The following is a 26517-nucleotide window of genomic DNA, read 5'->3' as shown; positions in this document are numbered from 1 at the left end:
AAACTTCAATTTATCTTGTTGATAAATGAAATATGTGAATTAAGAATCGAGTTGTATATCTTTGGATAAAATCTCTAACTATCTAATGAACAATATTATGTTTGGTGTAGTGATAAAGTTTGTATCTTATAATTAGGAGGGTATCAAATTCCACTAGAGACATTTTGGGATTGGAATTGGGATTCCCTTAACCTTTTCCCACAATTCTAGTACTGTGGGGTCTATTTTCTTCGGCTTAATTTCAGTTCAGTTCAACTTCAATCAGTTCATTTCAGCTTAATTCCTAATTTCCTTCACTCATAAACAATTCATATCGGCTCTATTCATTTTACTTCAGTTCAGCTCCAATCAGTTTAGTTCAGTTCAGTTCATGAGAGAAGAAAATTAAGATCTGAACTAAACTTATTGGAACTGAACTTATTAGAGCTGAACTGGACTGAAAATAAGCTGAAGAGAACAGACCCTTAGTTCAGCAAATCAGAACAAGCCCTACATTGAGCGGTTTTTTGTAAGTTTGTCTCTTGATTGACATTCTAAGTTTTGCATTTTTTTTACGAATGAGCCATAAGGGTCATACAAGTAAAAATAAAAAGGATTGAGGGATTGAACTTGTGAGTTGTGACTTATCGTATACAAAATTTTGGTACAATAAGGTCTGTAACTCTTAAGGCATAGGATTTATTCTCTGGTCTTGAATATTTTTAATATGTGTTTTTTAAGTTCTTAACACTTAACAAATCTTAGCTATCTATATTCGGGTTTTATTTTTCTTTGTACGAATGAACCACAAAGACGATAGTCACGTAAGTATATGTAAGTTATATCCGCTTGGGAAATGAGAAAGAGTGAAAAGTTTAGTTTGTTTAATTAGTCAGCTTTAGCTTTAACTACCTTGTTTATTATTTAAACGGATAATAATGGCATTGGTTGAATAATTGGGATTAAAGTGTTCAAAGGTTTAGGGGGGATTGCAATTAAAAAGTGATGACTGATGAGTGTGATTTGTTGCCTTGTTAATTGGTGTGACCGTGTGATTGTTGAGTTAAAGACTAAACACAAATTAACGCGGAGCACCGTTATACAAAGCCTGTCAATTATCTGTCTAATTGTCTAAATTGCAAGAGTTGCAATTATATTTGGTTATACAAATGCTATTATGCTAACTTCAAATAGCATTTATGATCATCAGTGGAATCTCATGGCATCAAGCTTATCTTATACCGATGTAAATGATATGAAGGGGCTATTCATATTTACTGAATTGAGCTCAACTGAACTGAACTGATTGGAGCTGAACGAAACTGAAATTAAGCTAAAGTGAACAGACCCGAAGTACAGAGTATATATTTATATTCTACCAGACCAAGCTTGCTTTGTACGGAGTAGTTAGTAAATAATAATAACTATACTATGAAGGTGTTTGGCAAATTATAGCTATGAACGTAGCTATTAGTTGTGTAGGTAGCTATTAGTTGTAAATATAGATAATTTAAGTATGAGTGTTCGATAAAATAGCGGTTGACTAACTGTTACATATAAAAATTAATATTTACACCAAGTTTTATGAACCAGTCTTTTTAACCAAAAATCAAAATAGAATAATGACTTTGATTAAAGACATACATGTGTTTGATTTCATCAGATCAATACATGCATGTGTATTAATACAAAGTATACAATTATATCTTACTTTGATTATGTCATACATTTCATTTTCAATAGGGTTGTTCATTGTGGATGGTACATTTTTCAAACGTGTTTAAAACCAAATGTCGAATTTTATAATTAAATATTGTTTGTTTACATTTTGTATGTTTTGTAGATTACTAATTACCTTCAAATATTTATTTTTACGTTGACGATACCCAACATTTAATTAAAGTATATTATACTCCTTAATTAGAAAACAAAATTAACGTTGAATAATTTTTATTTAACAAGACTAAAATTAATTAATGTCATCTCATCTTATCTTGATTGAGTATATGTATAACTTACGTCGCTTACACAAATCTAAAACTATAGTTCTTAATTGCCAATATCTTACGTTGATCGAGAAAGGTACAAAAGTTGGTAGCAAATCCTCATTACCGCCTTTTAACGTGGATTAACTTCTATTTATACATTATAATTATTTGTTGGTGTTGGACTCCCTCTCCTCTTATCAGAAAGTCAAATTCACAAGAAACGGCGATGAAAAGGTCATGGCATTAAATTTTAGCTTTGACATTACTAGATACTTCAAGTGATACATTAACAAAATACTAATATTTTGAACAGGTCTTTATTAATTTAGTCATACGCCACTAGTAGCAATTACATGCATAATTGAGATTTGTAACATAAATGGGGTTGGTTAGCATGCACAATTGCACAACATATTCTTATGCGAAAGTCACAAGCAAGTTGGTTGTAATTGCTGTCTCTAATGAGTTTGAATATTTTGTCATATACAATCTATACTAAGATAATATATAAAAGCATCTCTAACAAAGTATATATGTGTCATGTGTCAACACCAACGGTACATTATATCATACAACCGACTTATTATCTTAACCATTCAATTTAATGTGTTTATTTACTTGATCAACTAATATATAAGTACAATAGAAATTAAATTGGATAATCTATGTGAGTGCATAATTAAACCATTTATTTCACTATATAATGATCATAAGGCATATTAGTTACATACGTTACCTTTGAGTTTTAGAAATTTTGTGTCTTCTTTTAATTTTTTTTTTTTTCTGATGAAATATACGAAGTAGTATTATTTTATTTTTTTGGGTTAAATAGTCAATCGTTGCTGAGCATCTTTTTATCGTAATAGAAGATAATAAACATGGTTCTATTAAAAAAGAACCCAAAAATAATATAGGTAGAGCAAAATTAAACTAAAAGGAGTGATATACATGTCAAATACATATACTCAGTTCACCTTAATTATTATTTCAGAAGCTAATTACTTATTTCTAATCATATAAGAAAATATAAGTTCAAATCCGAAAAAATAAGCTCTAAATGTATTTTATCATTTTATGTGAGATTTTTTATCGCTAAATATCTTTAACTAATTCCATAATGAAATAAAATTATAAAAGTTAGCTATTAATGTAATATACATTAATACAAATCTAATAAGACCAATTTGATATTATTTTCTATCTTATAGAATATTGTAGGTATATAAGATCAAAGTTTAGTCAAGTCAAGTCAGACAATCAAATTAGGTTAGAAAAAATAAGTTTTGATCATCAAATTAGAAAAATAAGTTTAGATCTGATCAAGACAAGTAAAATTAAGGCGACCTAATTAACATAGCCTTAGTTAATTCAAAATCTATTTTCAAAATAAGAAATCTTCAAGATATTTTTAAAAAAAAAACAAAAGAGAGTAAAAATCGTCACACTCTTATAAAGCAAGACAAGTACAATACAGAGTAATATATATACAACGTAACAATATAACAACTTGAGGTATCACCTAACCCGTAACCAGACTAACCACACACTATTTTTGTGTACTCCGTACTAATTGAGTACTCCGTACTAATTGAGTACTCCGTATATAATACTACTTAGCACTTGTTTTTTTTCGCCTGAAACAAGTAGATCTGGTCTGAATTTTTTAAGGTCTGATCTGAATTTTTCTGATCTGGTCTGGTTTGATTTTATTTAACAATTTGACTAAACTTTGACCGCATTTTAATACTAATGTATAAAGAAAAACATTATCAAAATGGATCTTGTTAGATTCGTCTTATCATGAACTTTTTAAATATTAACGATATTTAACGATAAGTAAATGATAATTAAAAATTCTAATCTGATTTGATCTGAATTAATTAAGGAATAAGTAATAAGTATTTGAAATAAATTGAAGATAACAAGTCTTTAGCTTAATGCTATCGGTTTATATTCATATTTGTTCCAACACTTTTTATCTACAAATTCTAAATTGCTTGCATTTGATAGAGTCACCAGTCTCACCACACTCACTAGACAGTACTATTCAGTACTCACCGACTCCTTGAAAGTAAGTTTTACGGAGTAGGCCGAGTAGTTAGTAGTAGTATCAATAACAAATTAATTAACCACTTTCTTTGTAAAGTTATACGGATTAGGTGATATGGATAGTTTATTTCTTTAATGAATAATGATAACTTTATAAAAGCAATATCTATCATCCTTTAGTACACGAGTTCTTTAGACGAATCGAGTACATGCATAATCTATCAACTTTCTTGCAAAAAGGGTTTACTTTCTAGTTAAATTAGACGTGATAGTAGTGATGAACGTCGATCTTTATGCATGGTCATTTGATTTGCTTACGGCTCATGAAGTCGTGATATTGGCACGTGCAAATGGTTTTGGGACTAGGACATGCACTTCATTTTTTAATTATGATCCCATAAAAGCATTGATGATACACACTGGTAGGTGGGGCAAATCAAACAGAGTAGCTGATTGGTTGACTAACTTTCATAGTTATCTTTTAGCTGGTCTTGAAAAATTTTCGTTACGTTTTTATTGGAAAACTTAAATGAATGAAGTGGTAATTGGCGTAAAATAGTCTCACATAGTTAAAAAAATATTTCAAATTATTTTGAGATTGAAAGTAGGATAAAAATATCTACTGTATCATGTATTCGTGTCAGGCCTTTAACATATATTTTTGTGTGTGGCCGAGGTTATTCGACTTACTCGATCAGGGGTTATTTAAGGGATTTAGTCAGGAGTTTCTCGGTCAGGGGTTACTTAAAGAGTTCGGTCAGGGGTTATTTCAGAGGTTCGGTAAGGGGTTACTCGTTCAGGGGTTACTCGGTCAAGGGTTATTTGAGGGTTTCGGTAAGGAATTATTCAAGGGTTACTCGGTCAAGAGTAACTCGAGTAACTCCGACAACTCGAGTAATACTTGACCGAGTAACTCGAATATCCCCGGACCTAATAACTTGAGTAACTCCGACAACTTGAGTAATCCCCAACCGACTAGTTCGAATATTCCCGGATCGAATAACTCAAGTAACCCTTGGTCGAATAAATTGAGTAACCCCAACCAGCTAGAAAAAATACCCCCCCTCCCCCTCTCTTTAATCAGTCCATTCATTTTGGGGCAAGCTGTTTTAAACGAAAACGTATAAATAAGGCGGAGCGCCTTCAATTTCTTCACCCGTACATTCAATACTCTTCCTTCCCCTCTCTCTTTCTCTCTCTCATTCACAAACACACATTTCGTGCTCGTCTCCTTCATTTATCAGTAAATGGACTCAACAATGGAGGAAGAGGTTGACGAAACTGAATTTCAATCACAGGTTTTGATTTCTCGCTTCAATTTCAACATATAATTTCTTTTAAATTAATTGATTGATTAATGAAGTATATGATGAAAATTGCAATCCATAATGTCGTCCACAAATTGAATGCCGAATTTTCTACTTTCATTTGCCCTAATTGATACTAATATGCGTCGAATTTTTGAAGTAGAATTGCTAATTTACTTCGAATCTGGAAAACAAAAGTGAATTTAGCTGATTTTTTTTTTTTTTTTTTTTTTTTTTTTTTTTTTTTTTTCTGGAATTTTTGATCTGTTTATATACATTGCAGTTCTTTGATTAATTTACGCGAAAAGTAATTTGATGTACGAAGTGGCAAACGCAATTTGTGTTAAATTTTTATGTATTTGGCCTATTTTTTTTAGTTGTGTGTTATGATTTGGCGTTTATTTGGATGAAGTGAATAAGCGGCAAAGTAATGTATTGGAAGTTGGGTATATAGGATCATCTAGGTCAGGTTTGATTAGATGTTTCGAGGATAATTAGGTTAAAACATGAAGGTTAGAGAATTTGAAGAAGGATGCTGGTTGATGATGAGTGGAGTAATTGAGGTTTTTATGAATTGTGAGTTTTATGTAGGAATAAGTGGAAGACAGAATGAGATAAGCTTGGAGTTCATTTCCTAAGCAATTATATGTGTTTATGATGATAAACTTATAACCACATATGACTTTTGGAGTAAATAAATCTCAAAATTTGATAACTTCGATTATTAATTTTAAAAGAAGTATGTGGATTTGTTTTACGAAGATGCTCATGCTTGATTCATGTTGAGATTACATTCATTGGAAAATGACTAGTATTCATAGTTTTTGATCCACAAAAGGTAATTGTAGCCTGCTATTTTGTGATGGAGAGAGTTGAAATTTCTATACTCCTGCTTTCTATTTTTGATTAACCAAAAGAAACCTTGCAAATCTTTGGTTTTTTTTTTTTAATAAAGCATTTAGTTATGTAAACAAAATTTAGAAAAGAAATCAGAGAACATAAGGCTGTCTTGAAGATTCCAATGGACTATTCAGATTTGTCTTGGGGAGCTGTATATTTAATCTTTTGATTCTGCTCTAATTTGTTATGCTCTGACTCAAACAAATTGGATATGCAGGTCTACATGGCATGTGTCATGCATGGTCACAGGTATTTTTTTTCCTACCAATTTATTATCTGCTAAAACCATTGGAGGTTAAATATTAACAGTTGTTTTTCCTACTAGCGGCTTTGGTATTTGATGCTTGAGGTAAAGAAACATGCCTGTGCTAAGGCTTTGTATCTAGTGTGTGTATACTATATGTCTCTTTTAAATGGCTGAATATATAGTTTTAATAAATAGCTAATAAAACCTTGAAAAATGTGCTATATTTTTCCAAACTTTGTTGAATCTATTGTTTTGTCCTATGACAGAGTTGGAGTTTCCTATTATGATTCCAGTGTTCGACAACTTAGTGTGCTAGAAGTTTGGGAGGATGGCACTGATTATTCATTGATTGATTTGGGTATGAATTTCATTTTCATATTTTCGTGATATATGATCTAGTGAAGGAATTGTTGAATTACTGATGTACTGTGGGTTGGAACCATGTAAAATAGACCTTTGCCAATTGCTTTTTCTTATAATCTTGCTGCCTTTTCAGTTCAATGTAATTATGTTTTTCGATTTTGACTTTTACTATATTTTCAGTGAAATATCAGGCACAGCCTTTGATCATTTACACCAGCACCAAAGTTGATGAGTCATTCTTATCGGCTTTACAAAGAAGTGGTATGTAAATTACTCTGTTATTTACTTAAAGAAATGAAGGGTTGATCTCATTTCTTTTTAAAAATAGTGCAGATGGATTAAACTTTACTCCCACAGTGAAACTTATGAAAAGTTCAATTTTTAGCTATGAACAAGCTTGGCACAGGTGTGTATTCTCTCTCTATCCCATTGCATGTTTCTTGGGATACATGTTTGTTAGTTGAATTTTAGAAGGAACTTTTGGAGTAAAGATATCACCATGAGCATAATTAGCTGCCTATTTTATTAAAGGAATGAGTAAATCCTTGCATCAGTGACTCATATTGTTGACTTGTTGCCAAAATTTGATGTGAAAAGCAGTGTATGAAATTGTGGATATATGTGTCTGACCAGTGAATTATTTGATTCTATCACACATGGCCTGACCAATAAATTGTCTTGATTCTCGGCATTGAAATTGTTGCGAGTCTGTGAGACTTGTTTAATTTACATGGTAAGGGATTACTGGGCTATGAAAAAGGGAAAAGAAGGAAAACTGTGATCCACAAATCGTTTGAGATGCTGGTTCTTCCAATTGCATTCATTTACGTTTAATATGTCATTTTTGCTTCTCCCATTTTCACTTCATGCAGTTCCCTTGAGTTTTTAGCAGATAATCTGAGATGAAGAATATGACATGCCAAGTGACAGTTCAAGCAATATCGGTGTATTGCACTGTTGGACGGAGTCTACTGCTTCTGTTATCTGGATGTCATTACTAAGGGATGTGTTTGAGGGATGAGGAATTAAGCTGAGATTCTTGGGGAGTGGAATTAGGAACAGATGATTTGTGCTTGTTATAGCAGCTAGAATTTGAAGAAGTTGACAATGTTCTTATGTTTAGTGGTTTACTTTTAAAATTTAGAATTCGATAAGGTCCTTCCACTTGATAGGTGCATTCTTTTCCTTTCTCTCTTTCCATTCTTCTTGATCCATCTTATGTAAAATGCAGATTGATATATCTCAGAGTTTCAGGAATGGATGACGGTTTAAGTGTCAAAGAGAGGATTGCTTTTGTAAGCCCCTTTGTCATAGTGACATGTACGCATGTGGAACATATTCAGCATCAAAGTGTGCATATACTGGGAATTTGGGAAACTATCTGGAACAATATATGGCTTAATAATCTGATATAACTTCCCTTTCCACAAATACTGCATCGATCATCACAAGAAAATTTATTATGCTGAATCTTTTGGAGAATCTCCATTCTCATGTTCTTATCTTTGTAATATCTCTGCTAATGATACACGCACCTTTTTTCTGCTCAATTTCTTTTTTATTTTTCCAAATTTGAAAAAAATAATACTTTTGCTATATGGATTAATTACTCAATCAATGTTCAAAACATTTGTGCTGAATTATTCTTGAAATTTGGGCTCTTTATTTTAGCTGTTTATTCTTGATAATTTTTATGTAGAGTATGAAAGCAAATTTGTTTGGACATAGTCATTAACTCATTCTTGTTGAATGTTTCATATTTGACTCTATTTCAGCTTAATTCTATGATGGATATTGCAAGTGAGGTTCAAGTTCGTGCTAGTGGGGGCCTTCTTGCAATATTGGAGAATGAAAGGATTGTGGATACCCTTGAACCAAAGGAGTATGGCGATGCATCTATTTCTATTGATTGTCTAACAGAGGTTTCACTGTATCCTACGTCATATGATTAAGATGCGCACTTTTAGAATCTGATCACTTGTTTATGTTGTAAATGAGAGGATAATGTGTTGCACACTTATTCCAAGAGTTGTTTACCCAGAGTTTGACTTAACCGGAATAGAAATAATTTCCTCAAACTGGACGCAGCAGCTCATGAAGCATTGCAAATTTTCCAAATAGACAAACATCCAAGCCATATGGGAATTGGTCGAGCAAAAGAAGGGTAAAATGCATCTTTTTGTTATGGTTCTTTTTGCCTTTCGATGTTATCAAGTACTATTTTCTGATTGTAGGTTCTCTGTCTTCGGAATGATGAACAAGGTGCAATACCTCAACATTTATTTTTTTGATTGACAAGGGTATTTTGCTATGTGGTTTGATTCATTGCTACATTTTCTCAGTGTGTTACACCAATGGGTCGACGTCTCTTGAGGTAAACTAAACTGACAACATTGTGACCCACCAAAGCAACTACAAGATTTGTTACTGAAAAAATTCTTGCAAACGGGGTATATGTGTGCAGAAACTGGTTCCTCCGACCCATACTTGACCTTGAAATTTTAAACAGTCGGCTTGATGCTGTATCCTTTTCTTACCTGACTTTAGAAGACACTTTTGAGCTTTTGAACCCATGCTAATCTCATGTCTGCTTTTATGGTCTATGTCATAAGAGAAAAGCTGTTGTAATGCTACATATTTACCATAGTTTTTGAGAAACTACCGAATGAAGCGCTTGAGGTATATGTCTTTGTTTAGCTGCTTCATTTTATTAAATCCATATCCCTTTTGAAATATATTCTAGTAAGATCATCTTGTTTCATGGGTGAATCTTTTTGTAATTTCTGAAATAATTTACAAGGCTGCATATTTTTATAGTATTTTGCTCTGATTAGTATGAGCTAGGTACAAAGGGCACGCAGCATACTTGCTTCCTTTCCCTAGTCTGCTTTATAAAAAGCCAAATCGCATGTATAGTATGAAGTGTGATCATAAAATTTATGCTTCAGATATGGAGGTTGTACAGGAGAACTATTTATACAGAAATATAACTGCCACTACTGGACATAGGTTTACCCAACAGCATCTGAGAACAATGTATTATTAGCAGTACAGATATTTCACATTCCTTAATTCTGTGAAGATATCATTTTTCTTGTGTTCGGAAGAGCTTATGACATCTATACGAGGAACACTTGAATCCATAAAAGATGTGCCCTACATACTGAAGGTACTATTGTCTATTTGTCTCTTCCTCTGATCTTTCGTCTATACTTTTTTGTATGTTCAGATTTTTAGCCTTCAATGATTGGGTGTTTTTATTTTTATATGGTCATCTGTGTACACATCTATCAGTTATTCCAGTAAGAGCATTATGCATACGTGACTTTTAAATTTGGTGCGATTTATGAAATCTCTTTTTTTTTAACATGAAAATCATATACCACGAAAATTGCAGTTATGCATTTGCTACTCTTGGAAATGTTTCCTTTGATTATAGATGCAAATGCAATGTAAAGTGTATTTTCTAATTGCCAAAAGTTGGTCACACATTTTATTTTTTTTGATGGAAGAAATTCAATTCCCCAAGCTCTGTATGCACAACCAGTGACTGGGCAGCTTTTCTTAAGGTCAGCTTAACTTTAATTTCTCTCATTTTTCTATTATTTGTACTCTGAAATATTTCATCAAGTATCTATAAAACCATAATATTTTACAGGCCTGGTCCATTATGTAGATATGTTTGGGTTTTTTTTTTATTTTTTAATTTTTTTTTTCCCTTTATGAATCTGATTTTTATATAAGCCATCACTTAATGGCTGATGTTTTCTAAACTTCTAAGTTTGACTATGTGATTTCTACTCGTCTTGCAACAGTGCAACACAGTTTATAGAGTTTCTGTGCTGACAAAGTAGGCAATTATAGACTTATAGTTGCATTAGCCTGTCATGTCAAAATTTCTTGTTTAATCATACCTCCGTTTTTTATTAGTTGACACGTTTTGACTTTAGCACTATTCATACACCTTACTTTGACTATGTTTTGTGATTTACATATGAAGAAAAATATAGGCAAGTGGGATCTTGTTAGATTCGTCACAATGTATATTTTCAAAGTATCAACTTTTTTATAATTTTTTCTTATCGGTAATTAAAGATATTAATATTTTTGCATTGACAAATGTGACTAAAGAAACGTGTCAACTAAAAAGAAACGGAGGAAGTATTGTTCTAGGCATTGTAGTATGATATACATATCTCTGTCTGTATGTCGTTTTAAAGGTATGCATTGATATACAGTGCACCATAATTACTGATTAATAGGTTGTTTGGCATTCAACTTAAGTTTGTCTATGTAAAACACTTGGGTTTCTTTTGTTCCCTCCTTGACCAGTTGTTTGCCAGTTCTTGTATTTTGTTAAAATTATCATCATGCCTACGATGTATGATATTAACCTTCTGTTCTAGAGCCTTTCTTCTCTCCTGCACCTGAACAAGATATTCGAAGTTGGCATTTCTGAAAGTTTAAGGGGGCATGCCAATCAATTTTATCTGGATATTGCCGAGAAGGTAACAATTGATGATGATACTTTCAATCTCTATGCTTTAAATGTTAAAAAGATGTGGCAACTCTTTATCATCTTTATTAATGTTTCAGGCAGCCTCATGTGTTACGACAGAGCTCTCTTATATATATGAACTGGTAATGCTCTTTAATTCCTTCCAATACTCTTGCTTATCTGTTACCACCTCCATCCCTAAATGTCTTGCAATTATTGCTATATCAGCTGATGAGAGGCCACTGAGGTTGAAGTTATCTGCTGTGACTGCATTAATTAAACTCTTAATTGAAACAAAGTTGGTAGTGTTGATGATCATCCATCGAGACTTTTTTCCTAGGTTTCTCAAGCATATAGGAATTTTCTTGCATTTTTTGCAGTGGGCCTTGTTGGCTGTCAATATGTTCTCCTTAATTTCATCTACCGCATTAATTCCAATATCTCTAATGGCAAGATCATCTGTAAATAGAGGGGTAAGGAATACTAGGATAAAAAGTTGCTAAGGACCAATATTTTGGGGGAGAGGCACTTTAGGTAGTAGAAATGTAGAATTATAACTAACTTGTTAGTAGCTTGAAAGAGTAATATAGGTAGTTTGTTTGGGAGAGAGAGTTACTTGGAATAATATTGGGAGTTTATCATTAATTTGCTTTACATTTTGGAAGAAAACAAGCCTCTCAAATGCTTGTAACTATCTTTTATTATTGCTGTTTTAATCAATTGAACTTAATCTTCTTCCCTTTTTATCTACCGTTGTCGATTTAACGGCGTCTAAGCTAAGTTAAATCATTGCAAAAGCTTACGTGAACCAAATGAACAATGTATTGTTTGATTATTTGTTTGGGTAGTCCTTTTGTATTCATTTATCTGTCTACTTCTTGGTAGGGAAGGTCAGCTATATTGTGCCTTTTTTTTTTTTTACAATTAATGAAAGTGGAATAATTGTAAGTCTGTAATTACCCTCAGCTTTTTATTAAGAATTGTAAAGCATCTTGATAGCATTTCTTCTTGCTACTGCAAGCATAGCCAAAAGTAGATAACAATGTCATAGCAAAGAGGGTGTACTTGGTCATACATCATGGTAGCTAACTGGAAATTAAGCCTTTTATATTAGACACTTTCTAAGTTGTTTTCTCCGTATATATTTTTCTCGTCCACATAATATTGTGGCAATGATATTTTATCTGTAGTGTTGTGTACTCAATGGCCGTCAACAAGATAATATCAATTATGCAGGTTATTGGCATCATTGATGTCACTAGAGAAAAAGAAAAAGGTTATGGGACAATTATCAAAGAGGGTTTCTGTGAAGAGGTGAGAGATCTAGTGCTTCACTTCTATGCTGAATGCTGTATGTTGCATTCTCTCTGCATTGCCTTTGTTTTTAACCTCCTTGCTCTATGTTTTCTTTCAGTTTTACTTGTTGGACTCGTGTTCATTTTAATTTTCTACAGACATTGTTCTGTATTAAAAAGCGAATATTTTCTGTATTTATTATGATATCCATGAACTGATGCGCCTAATCAATATTCAACGTTTTCTTATGTAGTTAGATGAACTGAGACAAATATACGAGGAGCTGCCTGAACTTCTGGAAGAGGTAGCTATTAAGTCAAAAAAGTCATCAAAGGGAGCAGTTTTCACATTCCTGGCTATGTCCATGTCCGACTTCATAGCAATTATTCAAATGTGTAGGTGTCGTCACTGGAGCTTGCACGACTGCCTAATTTGCAACGCGACAAGCATGTTCCATTTATTGTTTACATACATCAAATAGGTGGGTTTACAATCTGCGCTCTTGTGCTTGGGTTTAATTATGTCTTTTATAGTCTTTACGACATCAAATAGGCTGACAGCATGCATAAGACATCTTACAACTTTAGATATTAGGTGCCTAGTTCATATGCTTCCTTGCCTGATAATAATTTGTGGACAAGATTGATCAAATCAGCCTATTTCCAATGTTTAGCTAGAGAATGCAAGATCCATACTTGTTTCCCTGAATCCGGTGACCTCTTAATTTTGACATTTGTCTTTGCAAGATCATGCTTTGTCTGGCTTTTCTTGCTAGATGTGATTCCATCTCATGTTGATACTTTTCTTTTTCATGAATCTGATCCAGAATTTCATGCTTTTTTCTACCCAAACCTTATATTCCCTGGTCCTATGAGATTCCAAGTATCTTATAGCTAGACAACTTTGTATGTTTTCCAGGATACTTGCTGTGCAAATTTGATGAAAAATTTGATGAGTGTACTCTACAAACGCTTGAAGATCTTGAATTTGCTGTAAGTGTAGTGGATCTCACTGAAAATGTTGCTACAAAAAGTTAGCAATAGTACTTTAGCAACTGAGGTGTCGGCTCTAATGCAGTTTTCTGATGGTGAAAATGAGCCAAAAAGGTTTTTCTATCGTACCTCAAAGACACGGGAGTTGGACAACCTTCTTGGGGACATATATCACAAAATTCTGGGTATCTTCCATTGTACTTGTTTTCATGGCCTGGTGTTATACTGTAATGTACTGGCAGCTTGAATTACATTTGATGAGACAGATCAGAGAGGGTTACTGTCTTATTTATTGTGTGAAATATAAATTTGCAAATGTTCCCAGGGATATTTCATATAATTGTTTTCTTTAATTGTGTTAGACATGGAGAGGGTGATTACAAGGGACTTGATATCACATGTTCTCTTATTCTCAACACATTTGCTTAAAGCTATGAACTTTGCAGCAGAACTTGACTGGTAAATTCAAGCTTTATGGTTGAATTTTGTCATTTATGTGGTCTGGTTCATTGGCGCTATTTCTGACATCAAATTATTGTTTTCATTCGTAGCTTTTTGTCTTTGGCTTTGGTTGCTCAACAAAACAACTATGTAAGGCCTAATTTGACTACTGATGCCATACTGAATGTACAAAATGGAAGGTTTACTAACATACTGCTGCTTCTTATGTTCTTGATATTGAAATGAGTTGCTCTTTATAAAAGAATTCCTGATAAGAATGCATCCTCGCCAGACATGTTTTGCAGGAAATGACAGTAGATACGTTTATCCCAAATGACACTAACATACTAGATGAAGGTCCGAGTATTCAAATTTCACCAAGCTTTCTTGTCATTTTCCTAGCTGACATTCATCTGAACTGAATCAGAAATATTATCGAATCAGTCATCATTATATATGACTCAAATTGTGCATTTTATATTTCTCAGGAAAAATTAATATCATAACTGGTCCAAACTATTCTGGGAAAAGCATCTATATAAAACAGGTCTGCTATTATCTTTTAATTATTACTTTTATATCCCCCTTCCTTAGTTTGGATTCTTTGAAAAACCTATTTAGTCTTTGAATAGCTTTGAGTAAGACTGCATACCATTCGACCTTCCTAAATTTAACCTTGAAGAAATTCAATTAGATTGTTGTTGCGATAATCGTTTGATTGGACCTTCCTCTGATTAAATCTAAGTGACCATTTGGTCAAACTTTATATGTAAAATTCACACTTTCTAAGGAAAATGCACATCTTAGAAAATTGCATTTTTGGAAAGTGCCAAAAAGGGCAGAAACTGTACATACAAAAAGTTTTATTGAAAATTAGAACTTTACCTTTATTTTTTATTATTATTATTATTATTATTATTATTATTATTATTCCCCGTTTTTCTTTTATTGCACCATAAAGACTTTTACACTATTCACATAATGTTCTTTGACCATCATTTGTGATTTATTCGTAAGGGAGAACATACTCATGTGGGATCTAGTTATATTCGTCTTGAAATCTACATTTCAAATATCTAATTTTTATAATTTTCACAAAAAGTGTAATAAAAGATATTACTAGGCAAAGTAATGTATTGGCAAGCGTGAAATCACTCATGGTGCAATAAAAAAAGAACGGAGGAAGTATTATTTTTTCAGATTTCTTCACTTTCTTGTGTTTGATTTTCCCATGAAGTAAAATTTATGATGACAACTTGTAACATTTAGATTTCTTTTGTATAACCTTGGTCTCCTCTAAATTTCGATAAATATTGCAATATTATGAGAAAAGTATGGACCGATATCATAACTAGCTCTGCTGAATTTCAACTATAGATTTTTAATTTTGCAATCTTCATTCAAAGGTCACAGTTATGAAGAGATTTTTGAGTTTGGTTTGATTAAAAAGATACATTCATCTTGCTCCGAATCATGTCTTCCAAGAATTCTTATGCTACAATGCAAACTTCTATTATTATTGGCTTATTTTGAAGGGTTGAAATTGGGATTGTTTATTTATTTAAGATGCAAACTTCAACTTTAAGGCTTGGTTTTGGGAGCTCTAATTTTGAGGTTTTGGCCACATATGGATCACAAATTCTGTTGTAATGTACTATGGACTATGGAGTACCTTTTCCTTTTCAACTTTGCAGATTTTAGTTGTATGATTTGGACCCTTGTTATCTGTAAAAATCTTTTGAGTCTAGAATATATGAAGTATTTTATTATGTAGGGTTTTTAATGTTTCATTGAATAGAAAAAAGAGAATGAATAGGTAAAATACAGATTCAACCTTTATTTATATGGACTTATGGAGGCTTCCTACTGCCTCAAAAAGTGTTATAGATTGTACAAGATAGTTGTGTTTCATATGTATTCTTTTCTGCAGGTAGCCTTGATTGTTTTTCTCTCTCACATTGGGAGTTTTGTACCTGCGGATGCTGCTGTGGTAGGATTAACTGATAGGTATGTTTATGATAGTCACATGCCTCTTTATGTGCTGGTGGCATATTTTATAGCTATGATAGGTTTTATTATACTTATTGACAGGATATTTTGTGCAATGGGAAGCAAGCTCATGGCTGCTGAACAGTCTACATTTATGATTGATCTACAGCATGTAGGCATGATGTTGAGGTATACATTTGTGAGGAATTGCTGAAAGTAATATTTGTGCTTGCTAATTTAATCATTTTGTTCTTAAATACTGCTAGTCAATTTCTGGTAACTCTACTGGTCGATTGGTCATATCATATCTGTATTTGAATTGAAGTTTGGGGTGAAATGTCTTTTATATCTGTTAAATATGAAACTTCTTTGCTTCATTATGGAAACAAGCTTACTAGTGTACTTTGGAATTTTGATCTAGCTTTATAACAATAAGGAAATTAATATAAACTTTTATAGGCAAGCTACGTCACGATCTCTATGCCTTTTGGATGAATTCGGTAAAGGCACACTTACAGAAGGTGAAATTTTATAGCTTCTTTTAAAATTGTATTCCTTCTCTTCCAGACATTATGCTCAATAGATATTGCATCTCATGTCTTTTTCAGATGGTGTTGGTCTTCTTGGTGGAATTGTGAACTATTTTGCTGGTAATGATGATACTCCAAAGGTTAGAGGTTGAATTTTCTCCCCTGAGTTTTCAGTCCTTCAGCTAACTAGTAAGACACAAAAGAAAAGGAGCTTATAGACTGAGTAACATCAATAAACTGTTGACTGTTGATCATTTGAGTAAATTTTGAGACCTATATTACTGTCTGTGCTAGAGATATCTGACTAACTATATGCACTGATACAACTATGAGTCTCTCTATTCCATCTGTGCTTGAAAGGTTCTTGATCTTGTGACTCTTGTCGTCTGTATATCTGTACATTTATAGATCTATCCTCTTTCCATCACTAACCATCATTTATAATTGTACTTTAGTTTGGTTTGCATTTTTGTAGGGAAGGGGAGGGCAAAGAAAAGAGTGGTAGGGAAAAGGAGGTGAGAGGAGGGAAAGGTTTGAATGTGATTCCATTTCCCTTCCAAATTTATTTGAAAGGGGGAGAATTTGGTTCAATAATAGGCGAAGGAACCTGGATCCCTTCAGTTGTATTTTTCCTATATACATCTTCATCAAAACACACTATAAAGGGTGTATTAAGAAAGCCAATCATAAAAAAATGAGCAACTTTTTTAAGAATGTGATTATTTTTTCCAGCCATCATAAAATTGCTCATCTGACCGTTAGTTCTGGTCTTCTGAACGGAGGGAGTACATTCCAAGTATAAAAATTTGTTTCTTCGAACTATATATTATTATAACCAAATTTATGGTAATTGCTGAATTGGATGGCTCTCTTGAGAGATTAATTGAAGTTAGTTCTTTGAGGCATTCTCCCTAAAGATTGGTGGAGTTGATGCGTCCTGGTATTTTTGCTTGTCTTATTTGAGTACTCTCTCATGGGATTTTAACATTTTGCAGTGTCTTTCATTTTCTTTTGTTTTCTTCTATAATATAGTTATTTGATGGTTCTATACTCTACCACCCTTGATGTGTAGATTAAGTCCTAATATCTTTGTGTTATAGATTAATTCTACACAAAGAACAATTAAAAGAACTTGCAAATTAAGGTCGAATGCTTGAGTAATTTGATTACTAAATGATGGAATTACAATGGATAAACATAACTTGAGGTTATGAATCTCTGAGTAACTTTAGGCTACTAGTCTCTCTAGTGTTTACACTCAATTTCTGGATACCCTGCTCTACTACTATTTGGCAATACATATACTCAAGACTAAGATAACACATGTGACCTTAATTAACTAAAATGGAAACCCACAACATTCATGATTAAAGGAAGCTGCTTTCTTTCCCTAACTCCTCCTTAATTAGCCTTGTCTTGTTGCTCATTGTTTCTTACACCTATTGACTCTTGCTGCCCCTGTTTTGCGCGCCTGGAGTAAACCAAGAGAGGTGGCTGACTTGGTGTTTTATAGCCGTTGACCCTGCTGACCCAGTCCATAACATCACTCCCCCCTTTGAGTTTCACCTTGTCCTCAAGGTGGAAGGTGGGGAACCGCGCGTTAATCGCTTCGAACTCCTCCCAAGTAGCGTCATGTGCAGGCAGACCCCTCCACGAAAGCAGGACCTCAAGGACTACACTAGACCCCTGCTTGCTGGTGCGCACATCTAATAATTCCTCCGGCTCCACGAGCAACTCCAAGTTATCAGAGAGTTGCGGGGGAATGGTGGCGTTGCTCATCGAAGTGCCCAATGCTCTCTTGAGTTGTGAGATGTGAAATACCGGATGTATCTTGCAATCCGATGGAAGAAGAAGTCGATAGGCCACCCTTCCAATACGCTCCAACACCTCGAAAGGACCATAGAATCTGGCGGCTAATTTTTCGAACGGCCTTCGAGCAAGAGAACGCTGACGATACGGCTGCAATTTAAGGAACACCTTGTCTCCTATCACAAACTCATCCTCCCTCCTCTGTTTATCAGCGTAGGACTTCATAACTTGTTGAGCCCGATTTAAATTCAATCGCAATTCCTCCAAAATACCATCCCTTTCGAGCAGTGACTCCTCCAAACTACTGACCATTGTCTGCCCAGCCCCTATACGCCACAATTTCGGGGGATCCCGACCATACACAACCTTAAAAGGGGTCATCTTCGTTGAAGTGTGAGGCGATGTGTTGTACGAGTACTCAGCCCAAGGCAACCAACGGGCCCAGCTCTTGGGGTTGCTCCGATATGAAACAACGCAAATACATCTCTAGACTCTTGTTCACTATTTCCGTTTGACCGTCGGATTGAGGGTGGTACGCGGTGCTACGCCGGAGTTGTGTTCCCTGCAGCCTAAACAATTCCCTCCAAAAGATACTCATGAAAACCCGATCGCGATCCGACACGATCGAAGCCGGAAACCCATGTAGTCTCACAATTTCTTTGATAAAAGTATCCGCCACCTTAAGAGCATTGAATGGGTGTTTAAGGCCGATGAAGTGAGCGTACTTGGACAACCTATCCACCACTACCAACACTGAGTCGAAGCCTCGAGACAATGGAAGGCCTTCTACGAAATCCATTGAAATATCCTCCCACACGGCTTCGGGAATCGGAAGAGGTTGTAGCAACCCCAAAGGACTCTTGGTGACGGTCTTGTTCCTTTGACACACATCACACTCACGAACAAACTTTCCCACATCTTTCCTCATCCCCGCCCAAAACCAATCTGCGGCGAGGCGGAGATAAGTCTTGATTTCACCGTCATGACCTCCTACGGGAGAGCTGTGATATTCCTGTAACAACAAAGGAACAAACTTTGAAGTGTTAGACAGAACAACACGACCCTTGTAAAAGAGTCGATTTCCTTCAATATGAAAACCCTTAGGCCCTTCTCTTCCTTCCTTAAGGCCCAAAACAATCTGGCCCAGACCTTTATCCTTCTCCAACTCCCCTTCTAACTCGGCCCAGTCCACATAACAAGAATGGACTAAAGCCCCACATTCCATTTCTTCTACCTTCGAATCCCCTGCTCCCCCAACTGCACGTACCACCATAGCTTCATCTTTGCGAGATAGAGCGTCCGCCACCCTATTCGCAGCCCCTGGCTTGTACTGTATCACAAAATCAAACCCCACTAGTTTCCTCAACCACCGCTGATATTCTCCGCTAACCTCACGCTGCTCAATTAAGAACTTAAGGCTTTGTTGATCGGTTCGTATGACGAACGACCGCCCCAATACGTAGTGGCGCCACTTAGCCACGGCCAAGGAGATCGCCATCAACTCCTTTTCATAAATTGACTTTCCCCGAGCTCGAACCCCAAGCAATTTGCTGTAGAAAGCAATCGGCCGGTCTCTTTGCATCATCACGGCTCCTAACCCGAAACCAGAGGCGTCCGTCTCCACCACGAAGCTCTCATTAAAATTGGGCACCGCCAAGACCGGAGCCGTGGTCATGGCTTTTTTTAAATTCTGGAACGCCGCTGTCGCTTCCTCCGACCACCCATAATTATCCTTTTTCAATTGAGCAGTGAGTGGTCCGGCTATCTGTGCATAGTGCTTGATAAACTTCCGGTAATATCCGGTTAGCCCCAAGAACCCACGACTGAGATTGCTCGGAACCTTCCATTCCATGATGGACCGTATTTTATCACCGTCCATAGACACCCCCTGCTTGGAGATTACATGACCCAAATATGCTATTTCCAATTTACCAAATTCACACTTTTTAAAGTTAGCATATAATTGGTGCTCCTCCAATTTTTGTAAGACTAATCTCACGTGACTTACATGCTCATCTATAGCCTTGCTATAAATTAAGATATCGTCAAAAAACACGAGAACGAACTTTCTCAAATATGGCCGGAAAATGTCATTCATCAACGATTGAAATGTCGCCGGCGCATTTGTGAGACCAAACGGCATCACGAGGAATTCATAGTGCCCCTCGTGCGTCCGGAATGCCGTCTTGTGAGTGTCACTCGGCTTAACCCGGATTTGATGATATCCGGATTTCAAGTCAAGTTTAGAAAAAACCGTAGCCCCATGGAGCTCATCCAATAGCTCATCAATAACCGGTATCGGATATTTATCCGGGACGGTTTCCTTGTTGAGAGCACGATAGTCGACACAAAAACGCCAAGAACCATCCTTCTTTTTCACGAGTAAAACCGGACTCGAAAACGGGCTCGACGTAGGCTTGATAATTCCGGACTCAAGCATTTCTTGAATTAGCCTTTCAATTTCATCTTTCTGAATTTGTGGGTATCTATAAGGCCTAACACTTATTGGATCAGCCCCTTCTTTAAGAATGATAGCATGTTCGTGGGCCCTTTCTGGTGGGAGCCCATTAGGCATATTAAAAACCTTGCTGAATTGATCTAAAAGACCCATCATATACGGAGGTGGGCCGCTGATCTCATTTGGGCCCAGTTCGTGGGTTTCAGCTTGCTTGAACTCAACCCAAAGGCCCTGTTTTTCCTTCTTGAGAACTCTCACCATGGCCTTAAGTGATATTTGAGTCTTTTCAAGTGTGGGATCTCCGGTGAGGGTCACCGGAACGCCGCCAAGGGTGAACTTCATGATGTGGGTCCGCCAATTCGTGACCACCGCACCAAGCTTCTCAAGCCATTGCACTCCTAGAATCACCTCGGCACTACCCAAAGCAAGAGGGAAAAAATCTTCGGTGATGACTACTCCACCCTTTAATTCCAACTCCACCCCTTTGCATACACCACTACCACAAATGGTATCCCCGTTGCCTAAGGACACCACGAATTCTCCTCCCCGAGTCACCAGAATTTTAGCTTGTTCCACCACCGAAATAGCTAGAAAATTATGGGTTGCCCCCGGGTCAATCATCACCACTACCTCTTGACCCTTAACTATCCCTTTTAGCTTCATCGTCTTTGGGTTGTGGATCCCTATCACCGAGCACAAAGACATCCCTTCCATTCCATCCGTTGGTGTCTCACTCTCCGACTCCGGTCCTTCCATTTCTAACTCCTCCTCACCTTCCGCCACTATCAATACACTAAGCTCCTTTCTCTTACATCGGTGTCCCACACCCCATCGCTCGTCACACCGAAAACATAACCCCTTCGCCCTCCGCTCGGCTAACTCAAACTCCGTCAAACGCCTAGTGCCTCCGGCGGAACCTTGACCCGCTGGTGGTTTGACCCGATTCACATTTATCGAGCCTTGTGACTCCGGAGCTTTGGGCCAGACCCGGGTGGGCCCACTTGGGATTCCATACGTCTGAATTAAGCTGCCCTTGTTTAATGATGGGTTTTGCTGGGTCGCACTTGAATTAGAGCTAGAAGGCCCAACACTAATTCCACTCCTCCACCCACTTACTGTCTTCTCCACTAATTGAACCTTGTTCTTCTCTTCTATTCTTCCTGCCATTTCCATGGCTTTTTCCAAATTCAAGGGATTCAACAACCTCAGCTCAGTTTTCACCTCCCTTCCTAACCCATTAATGAATTGTCCTAACATGAGGCTCTCCGGAACATCCTCTAACGGGGCTGCTAACTCGATGAATCGGCGACGGTACTCCGCCACTGTACCCTTCCCCTGAGACAAGGCTAACCACTGTTCGTGGAGTGTGCCGATGTGCGACGGTCGGAATTCGTTCAACGCCCTGTGCTTGAGATCCGGCCAACCATAGAAAGGTCGCCGTTTTTGCTCCCACTGAAACCACTTCAAAGCACTCCCATCCATCGCCACTACCGCGGCTTCCATCTTCTCTTTCTCCGTCAATCTGTAAAACTCGAAATACATCTCCGCCCTAGCCGTCCAGTTGTCCGGATCAGTTCCGTCAAAGAGGGGCATTTCTAGTTTCCGGTGCTTCCAGTGACCGTTCCCTCCGCCTCCGCCACTACCTCCGCCGCCGTCTCCACCACCTCTCCACCTCCAGTCATTCGAATGCTGCGGCTGCCACTCGTTTTCCTCATAGGGTCTATCACCACTCGGGGTCAGGTTATGCCCCAAGGGTACTCGTGGGCTATTTTCTCCCACCAACGGAATGGGTTGTTGCACGGGTTGCTCCTGATTTTGCTTGGATTTCTCCAATTCCTCTTGTAATTTGTCGATTTTCGCGCGATCTACCGCCGCCTGTGTGTCCATCGTGACGCGAAATCGGTTAAGACGGCCATCCACCTTCTCGACGGTGGCGTTCATGACCTCCTCGATTTTTTTCCGCTCCTCTTCTAGCTTCAGTCGCTCCTCCTCCATAGCCACCTTAACTGCCACAGCCACCGCCCTTGAAATATTATCATCGGGTGTTTGCAACTTCTCCACCAAGGTTGTCATCTGAGTCTTTAAATCAGCTAGCGTTCCTTCCATGGTATCCATTCTCTGGGAGAGGTTAGCCTCCATTTTTTTTTTTTTTTTTTTTTTTAATCGGAGTACGGCGTGGTGTTTTCCGGTCACCGGCGGTCACAGGACCACCGCTCTGATACCAAGTTTGTTATAGATTAATTCTACACAAAGAACAATTAAAAGAACTTGCAAATTAAGGTCGAATGCTTGAGTAATTTGATTACTAAATGATGGAATTACAATGGATAAACATAACTTGAGGTTATGAATCTCTGAGTAACTTTAGGCTACTAGTCTCTCTAGTGTTTACACTCAATTTCTGGATACCCTGCTCTACTACTATTTGGCAATACATATACTCAAGACTAAGATAACACATGTGACCTTAATTAACTAAAATGGAAACCCACAACATTCATGATTAAAGGAAGCTGCTTTCTTTCCCTAACTCCTCCTTAATTAGCCTTGTCTTGTTGCTCATTGTTTCTTACACCTATTGACCCTTGCTGCCTCTGTTTTGCGCGCCTGGAGTAAACCAAGAGAGGTGGCTGACTTGGTGTTTTATAGCCATTGACCCTGCTGACCCAGTCCATAACACTTTGTTACATGTAAAGATTTTAATCATAGTTATTAACTAGAGTCCTTGAAGAATTTATTGATTGACCTTCCACACAATCGTCAAGGCACTGCCCTATTTGGAGTTTTGCCAAACCATGTGAGATTGATAGACCAGTCTATTTCCTGGAAGATGGCTGAAGTTAGAAGCTGTTCATGGCCTTTCCAATTCTCCCCTATAATAAAATGAAAATAGAAAGGGCAAGAGGGAAGTGATAATTCTAGAGTCCTGCTTTCTGCAAAATAGCTCTTGAATTCTATATTATGTGCTTTTGGAAATATTATTGAACCAATTGAGTTTTACAGTAACTGTATATTAGCACAAAGTTGTACTACCATTTCTTAACATTAACCTTCATTTCTTGACTGATGAATCTGATCTTTTGGTATGGTTAGAGAGTCTTAATATTGACAGGAGTTTTGACTTTCAGCTCATGACACTGACTTTGATTTGCAGGTTTTTGTTTGCACTCATTTGACTGAAATATTTCACAAGAATTTGCTGCCGAAGGTTTTTTCTTTGCCAATCTCTAAGTACTACTGAATCATGGATTTTTTGGTAACCCAACTGAATAATAATATTTCTTTGAACTTTGTGCAGTCTGAAAAAATCAACTTCTACACGATGAGTGTGCTGAGACCTGAAGAAAGCAGTATGCCTTCAGAAGACATTGTGTTTCTGTATAGGTACCTTTCCGTAGCATACTGGTCATATCCTTTCCATTTTCTTTATTTACAATACATGTCTGTATGAAATCTCATCAAGAAATGCCATTCGACCCAGTCATAGGAGTTCATAATCTTTCCTTTTATGATTTTATCTACTTTCAGTCCTGTGATTCAAAGAAATCTAAAGTAGTACTCCGTATTAGTTGTTATTTATTTCTAATTATCCCTCTGAAAGACATTCGGTGAGAATATTGCAAGATTTGTCACTCTATTTCCATTTGGTATAGCATGATGTGTGAACTAATTTTTTCCTGAATGTGCAATGACACAGATTAGTTCCAGGACAGGCACACTTGAGTTATGGCAAGTGCTTTTTTATTTTTATATTTAACCAAATTATTAAGTTAACACTCTGAGAGGTTTCTTAATTCAAATATCTTCTTCTTTGCAGGCCTACATTGTGCAATGCTTGCTGGTATGTCTTAGATTTAATTTTTCATGATAAAGTAGGATTGCACTTCCATTTATATCTGGAATTGCTGTTTTGTCACAATAATAGATGCACTGCAACAGCGTGCTCTTGATATCACTGTGATTGATATTGTTCTGCTTCCTAGCTGTGATTTACATAGGTTAGGTGGGTTGGGGGTGTGAAAATTTCACTATCTAGTTGCGGGTATTAACATCCCGGTGTTTGTTTAACTTCACACAGGTATTTCTGATGATGTTGTAAAAAGAGCAGCTGAGATACTGGATGCAACTGGGAAGGGTAATCATGTTGAGAGACTCTCTAATGAGAATATACAGGCTCAAGATCAACAATACCAGGTGTTGTTTCTTATCTGTCTAATGTCATTTTAACTCTTCCTTTCATTTTTAAATTAGTATACAGGCTCAAGATCAGCAATACTAGGTGTTGTTTCTTATCCTTATAATGTCATTGAAGCCCTTATTTCATCTTTGGTACCTATCTTTGGTCCTGGCAAGGGCGTGGATTCTTGAATTGTCATTCTCAATTTGAATCATAGAAATTCATTAAGATAGCCAAGTTCGACTCTTGCTTACGTATTCATGAGATTATAGGAAGCATGTCGTTTTTATTTTTTTTGTTAATTACCATGTCATTATGCAGGAAGCACTTGAGAAACTATTGGCATTTGACGCTAGCCATGACAGCCTCGATCTGTTTTTTGAAGGTATGTTTTGTGCTTCTTAGGCCAGACAAGACTCAGATGTTTTGCAATTCTCACGCTTTAAAACTGGACCTTTACTCCACTCTCAAAATTCCGTTGCTGATAATTCGACATCTTCAATTTAATTTATTTGAACGGAAACACGAAACTTGTTACTACATGCAATATAATGACTTCAACAACTTGGAATACTAATTTGTTGGCAACGGCAGATAATGCTTGTAACACTACTTTACAGGGCCACCAATACAAAAACATAGCGCCAATTTTGATCGAATAGTGATAATTAACGCTACTTTACATTTCACCATATCTTATCTATTCACATTTTCTTTAGTAATATTTAGACATTTTCTATTAAACTTTACGCCCCAAATTTATGTTTGGTTTGGTTCCTTTTTTTTAAAATCGAATCAGATTGGTTTGGATTGGACCGAATAATAATACATTTTGGATTTGGTTTAAAAATCTCAAACGAATTAATATGGATTGGATTTGATTTGAGGTATAATCCAAACTGTAAATCAAACCTTCACCACTACGCTTAACCCTGGATAGGGATTTTACTCACAGATACTAGCAAAAACAAAAACAATAATCAATTAAAGATATAAGATCATATCCTGTTTTGACTTTTCATGTTTGACCAAATATTCTCATTAATATATACTTCCTTTGTATTTTCAAGTGCCCTTTTTGAGCAATATAATATTATCTGAAAATAACAATAGTATAATTTATAAAAAGTAGTTATTCGAAAGATATATGTTGAGATGATTCTAACAAGAATCCATATGACCATATTTAATATTATGTATAAAGCATAAACAATTGTCAAAGTGGTATACGTGAATAGTGGCAAAATCATAATGTGACATTTTAAAATAATGAAAGGAGTATAATAAACATAATCATGTGAGATATTGTTACATTCGTCTCAATCATTGTGTAGTTTTATTATACTAGTATCATTTTTTTTAATGAAATTGATGTATGATGTTAGTTTTAAACACTGTGCAAAGTCAAAACGGAAACAACAAAGGAAAATGGAGGGATTATTACATAATTCCATCGCTTTTCACAATGTCCTGTGCATTAGCATAGACTCATAG

General features: G+C 36.0%; 1 protein-coding gene across 1 annotated transcript; it reads left to right on the top strand.

Moving 5' to 3' along the window:
• The first annotated feature begins 5129 nt into the window (after positions 1–5129).
• LOC145576906 (DNA mismatch repair protein MSH5-like) lies at positions 5130–25490 on the top strand. The gene is made up of 34 exons (XM_081634605.1): positions 5130–5314; positions 6441–6472; positions 6737–6828; positions 7014–7094; positions 7167–7239; positions 8065–8128; positions 8609–8763; positions 8896–8997; positions 9068–9095; positions 9176–9207; positions 9298–9355; positions 9916–10002; positions 10346–10402; positions 11240–11341; positions 11430–11474; positions 12568–12645; positions 12881–12931; positions 13027–13108; positions 13546–13619; positions 13705–13804; positions 13982–14078; positions 14171–14260; positions 14353–14417; positions 14549–14607; positions 15991–16067; positions 16152–16238; positions 16509–16570; positions 16658–16719; positions 24001–24054; positions 24145–24230; positions 24544–24575; positions 24664–24687; positions 24925–25040; positions 25345–25490. The coding sequence occupies exons 1-34, from the start codon at positions 5264–5266 to the stop codon at positions 25426–25428; spliced, it is 2439 nt and encodes an 812-aa protein (XP_081490731.1). The 5' UTR covers positions 5130–5263; the 3' UTR covers positions 25429–25490.
• Positions 25491–26517: the final 1027 nt, after the last annotated feature.

This window comes from Chenopodium album, chromosome 13 (assembly GCF_948465745.1).
Source record: "Chenopodium album chromosome 13, dcCheAlbu1.1, whole genome shotgun sequence".
NCBI classification, from domain to species: domain Eukaryota; kingdom Viridiplantae; phylum Streptophyta; class Magnoliopsida; order Caryophyllales; family Amaranthaceae; genus Chenopodium; species Chenopodium album.
The sequence above is the reverse complement of the archived record's forward strand: the minus strand, read 5'-3'. Positions and strand labels throughout refer to the sequence as shown.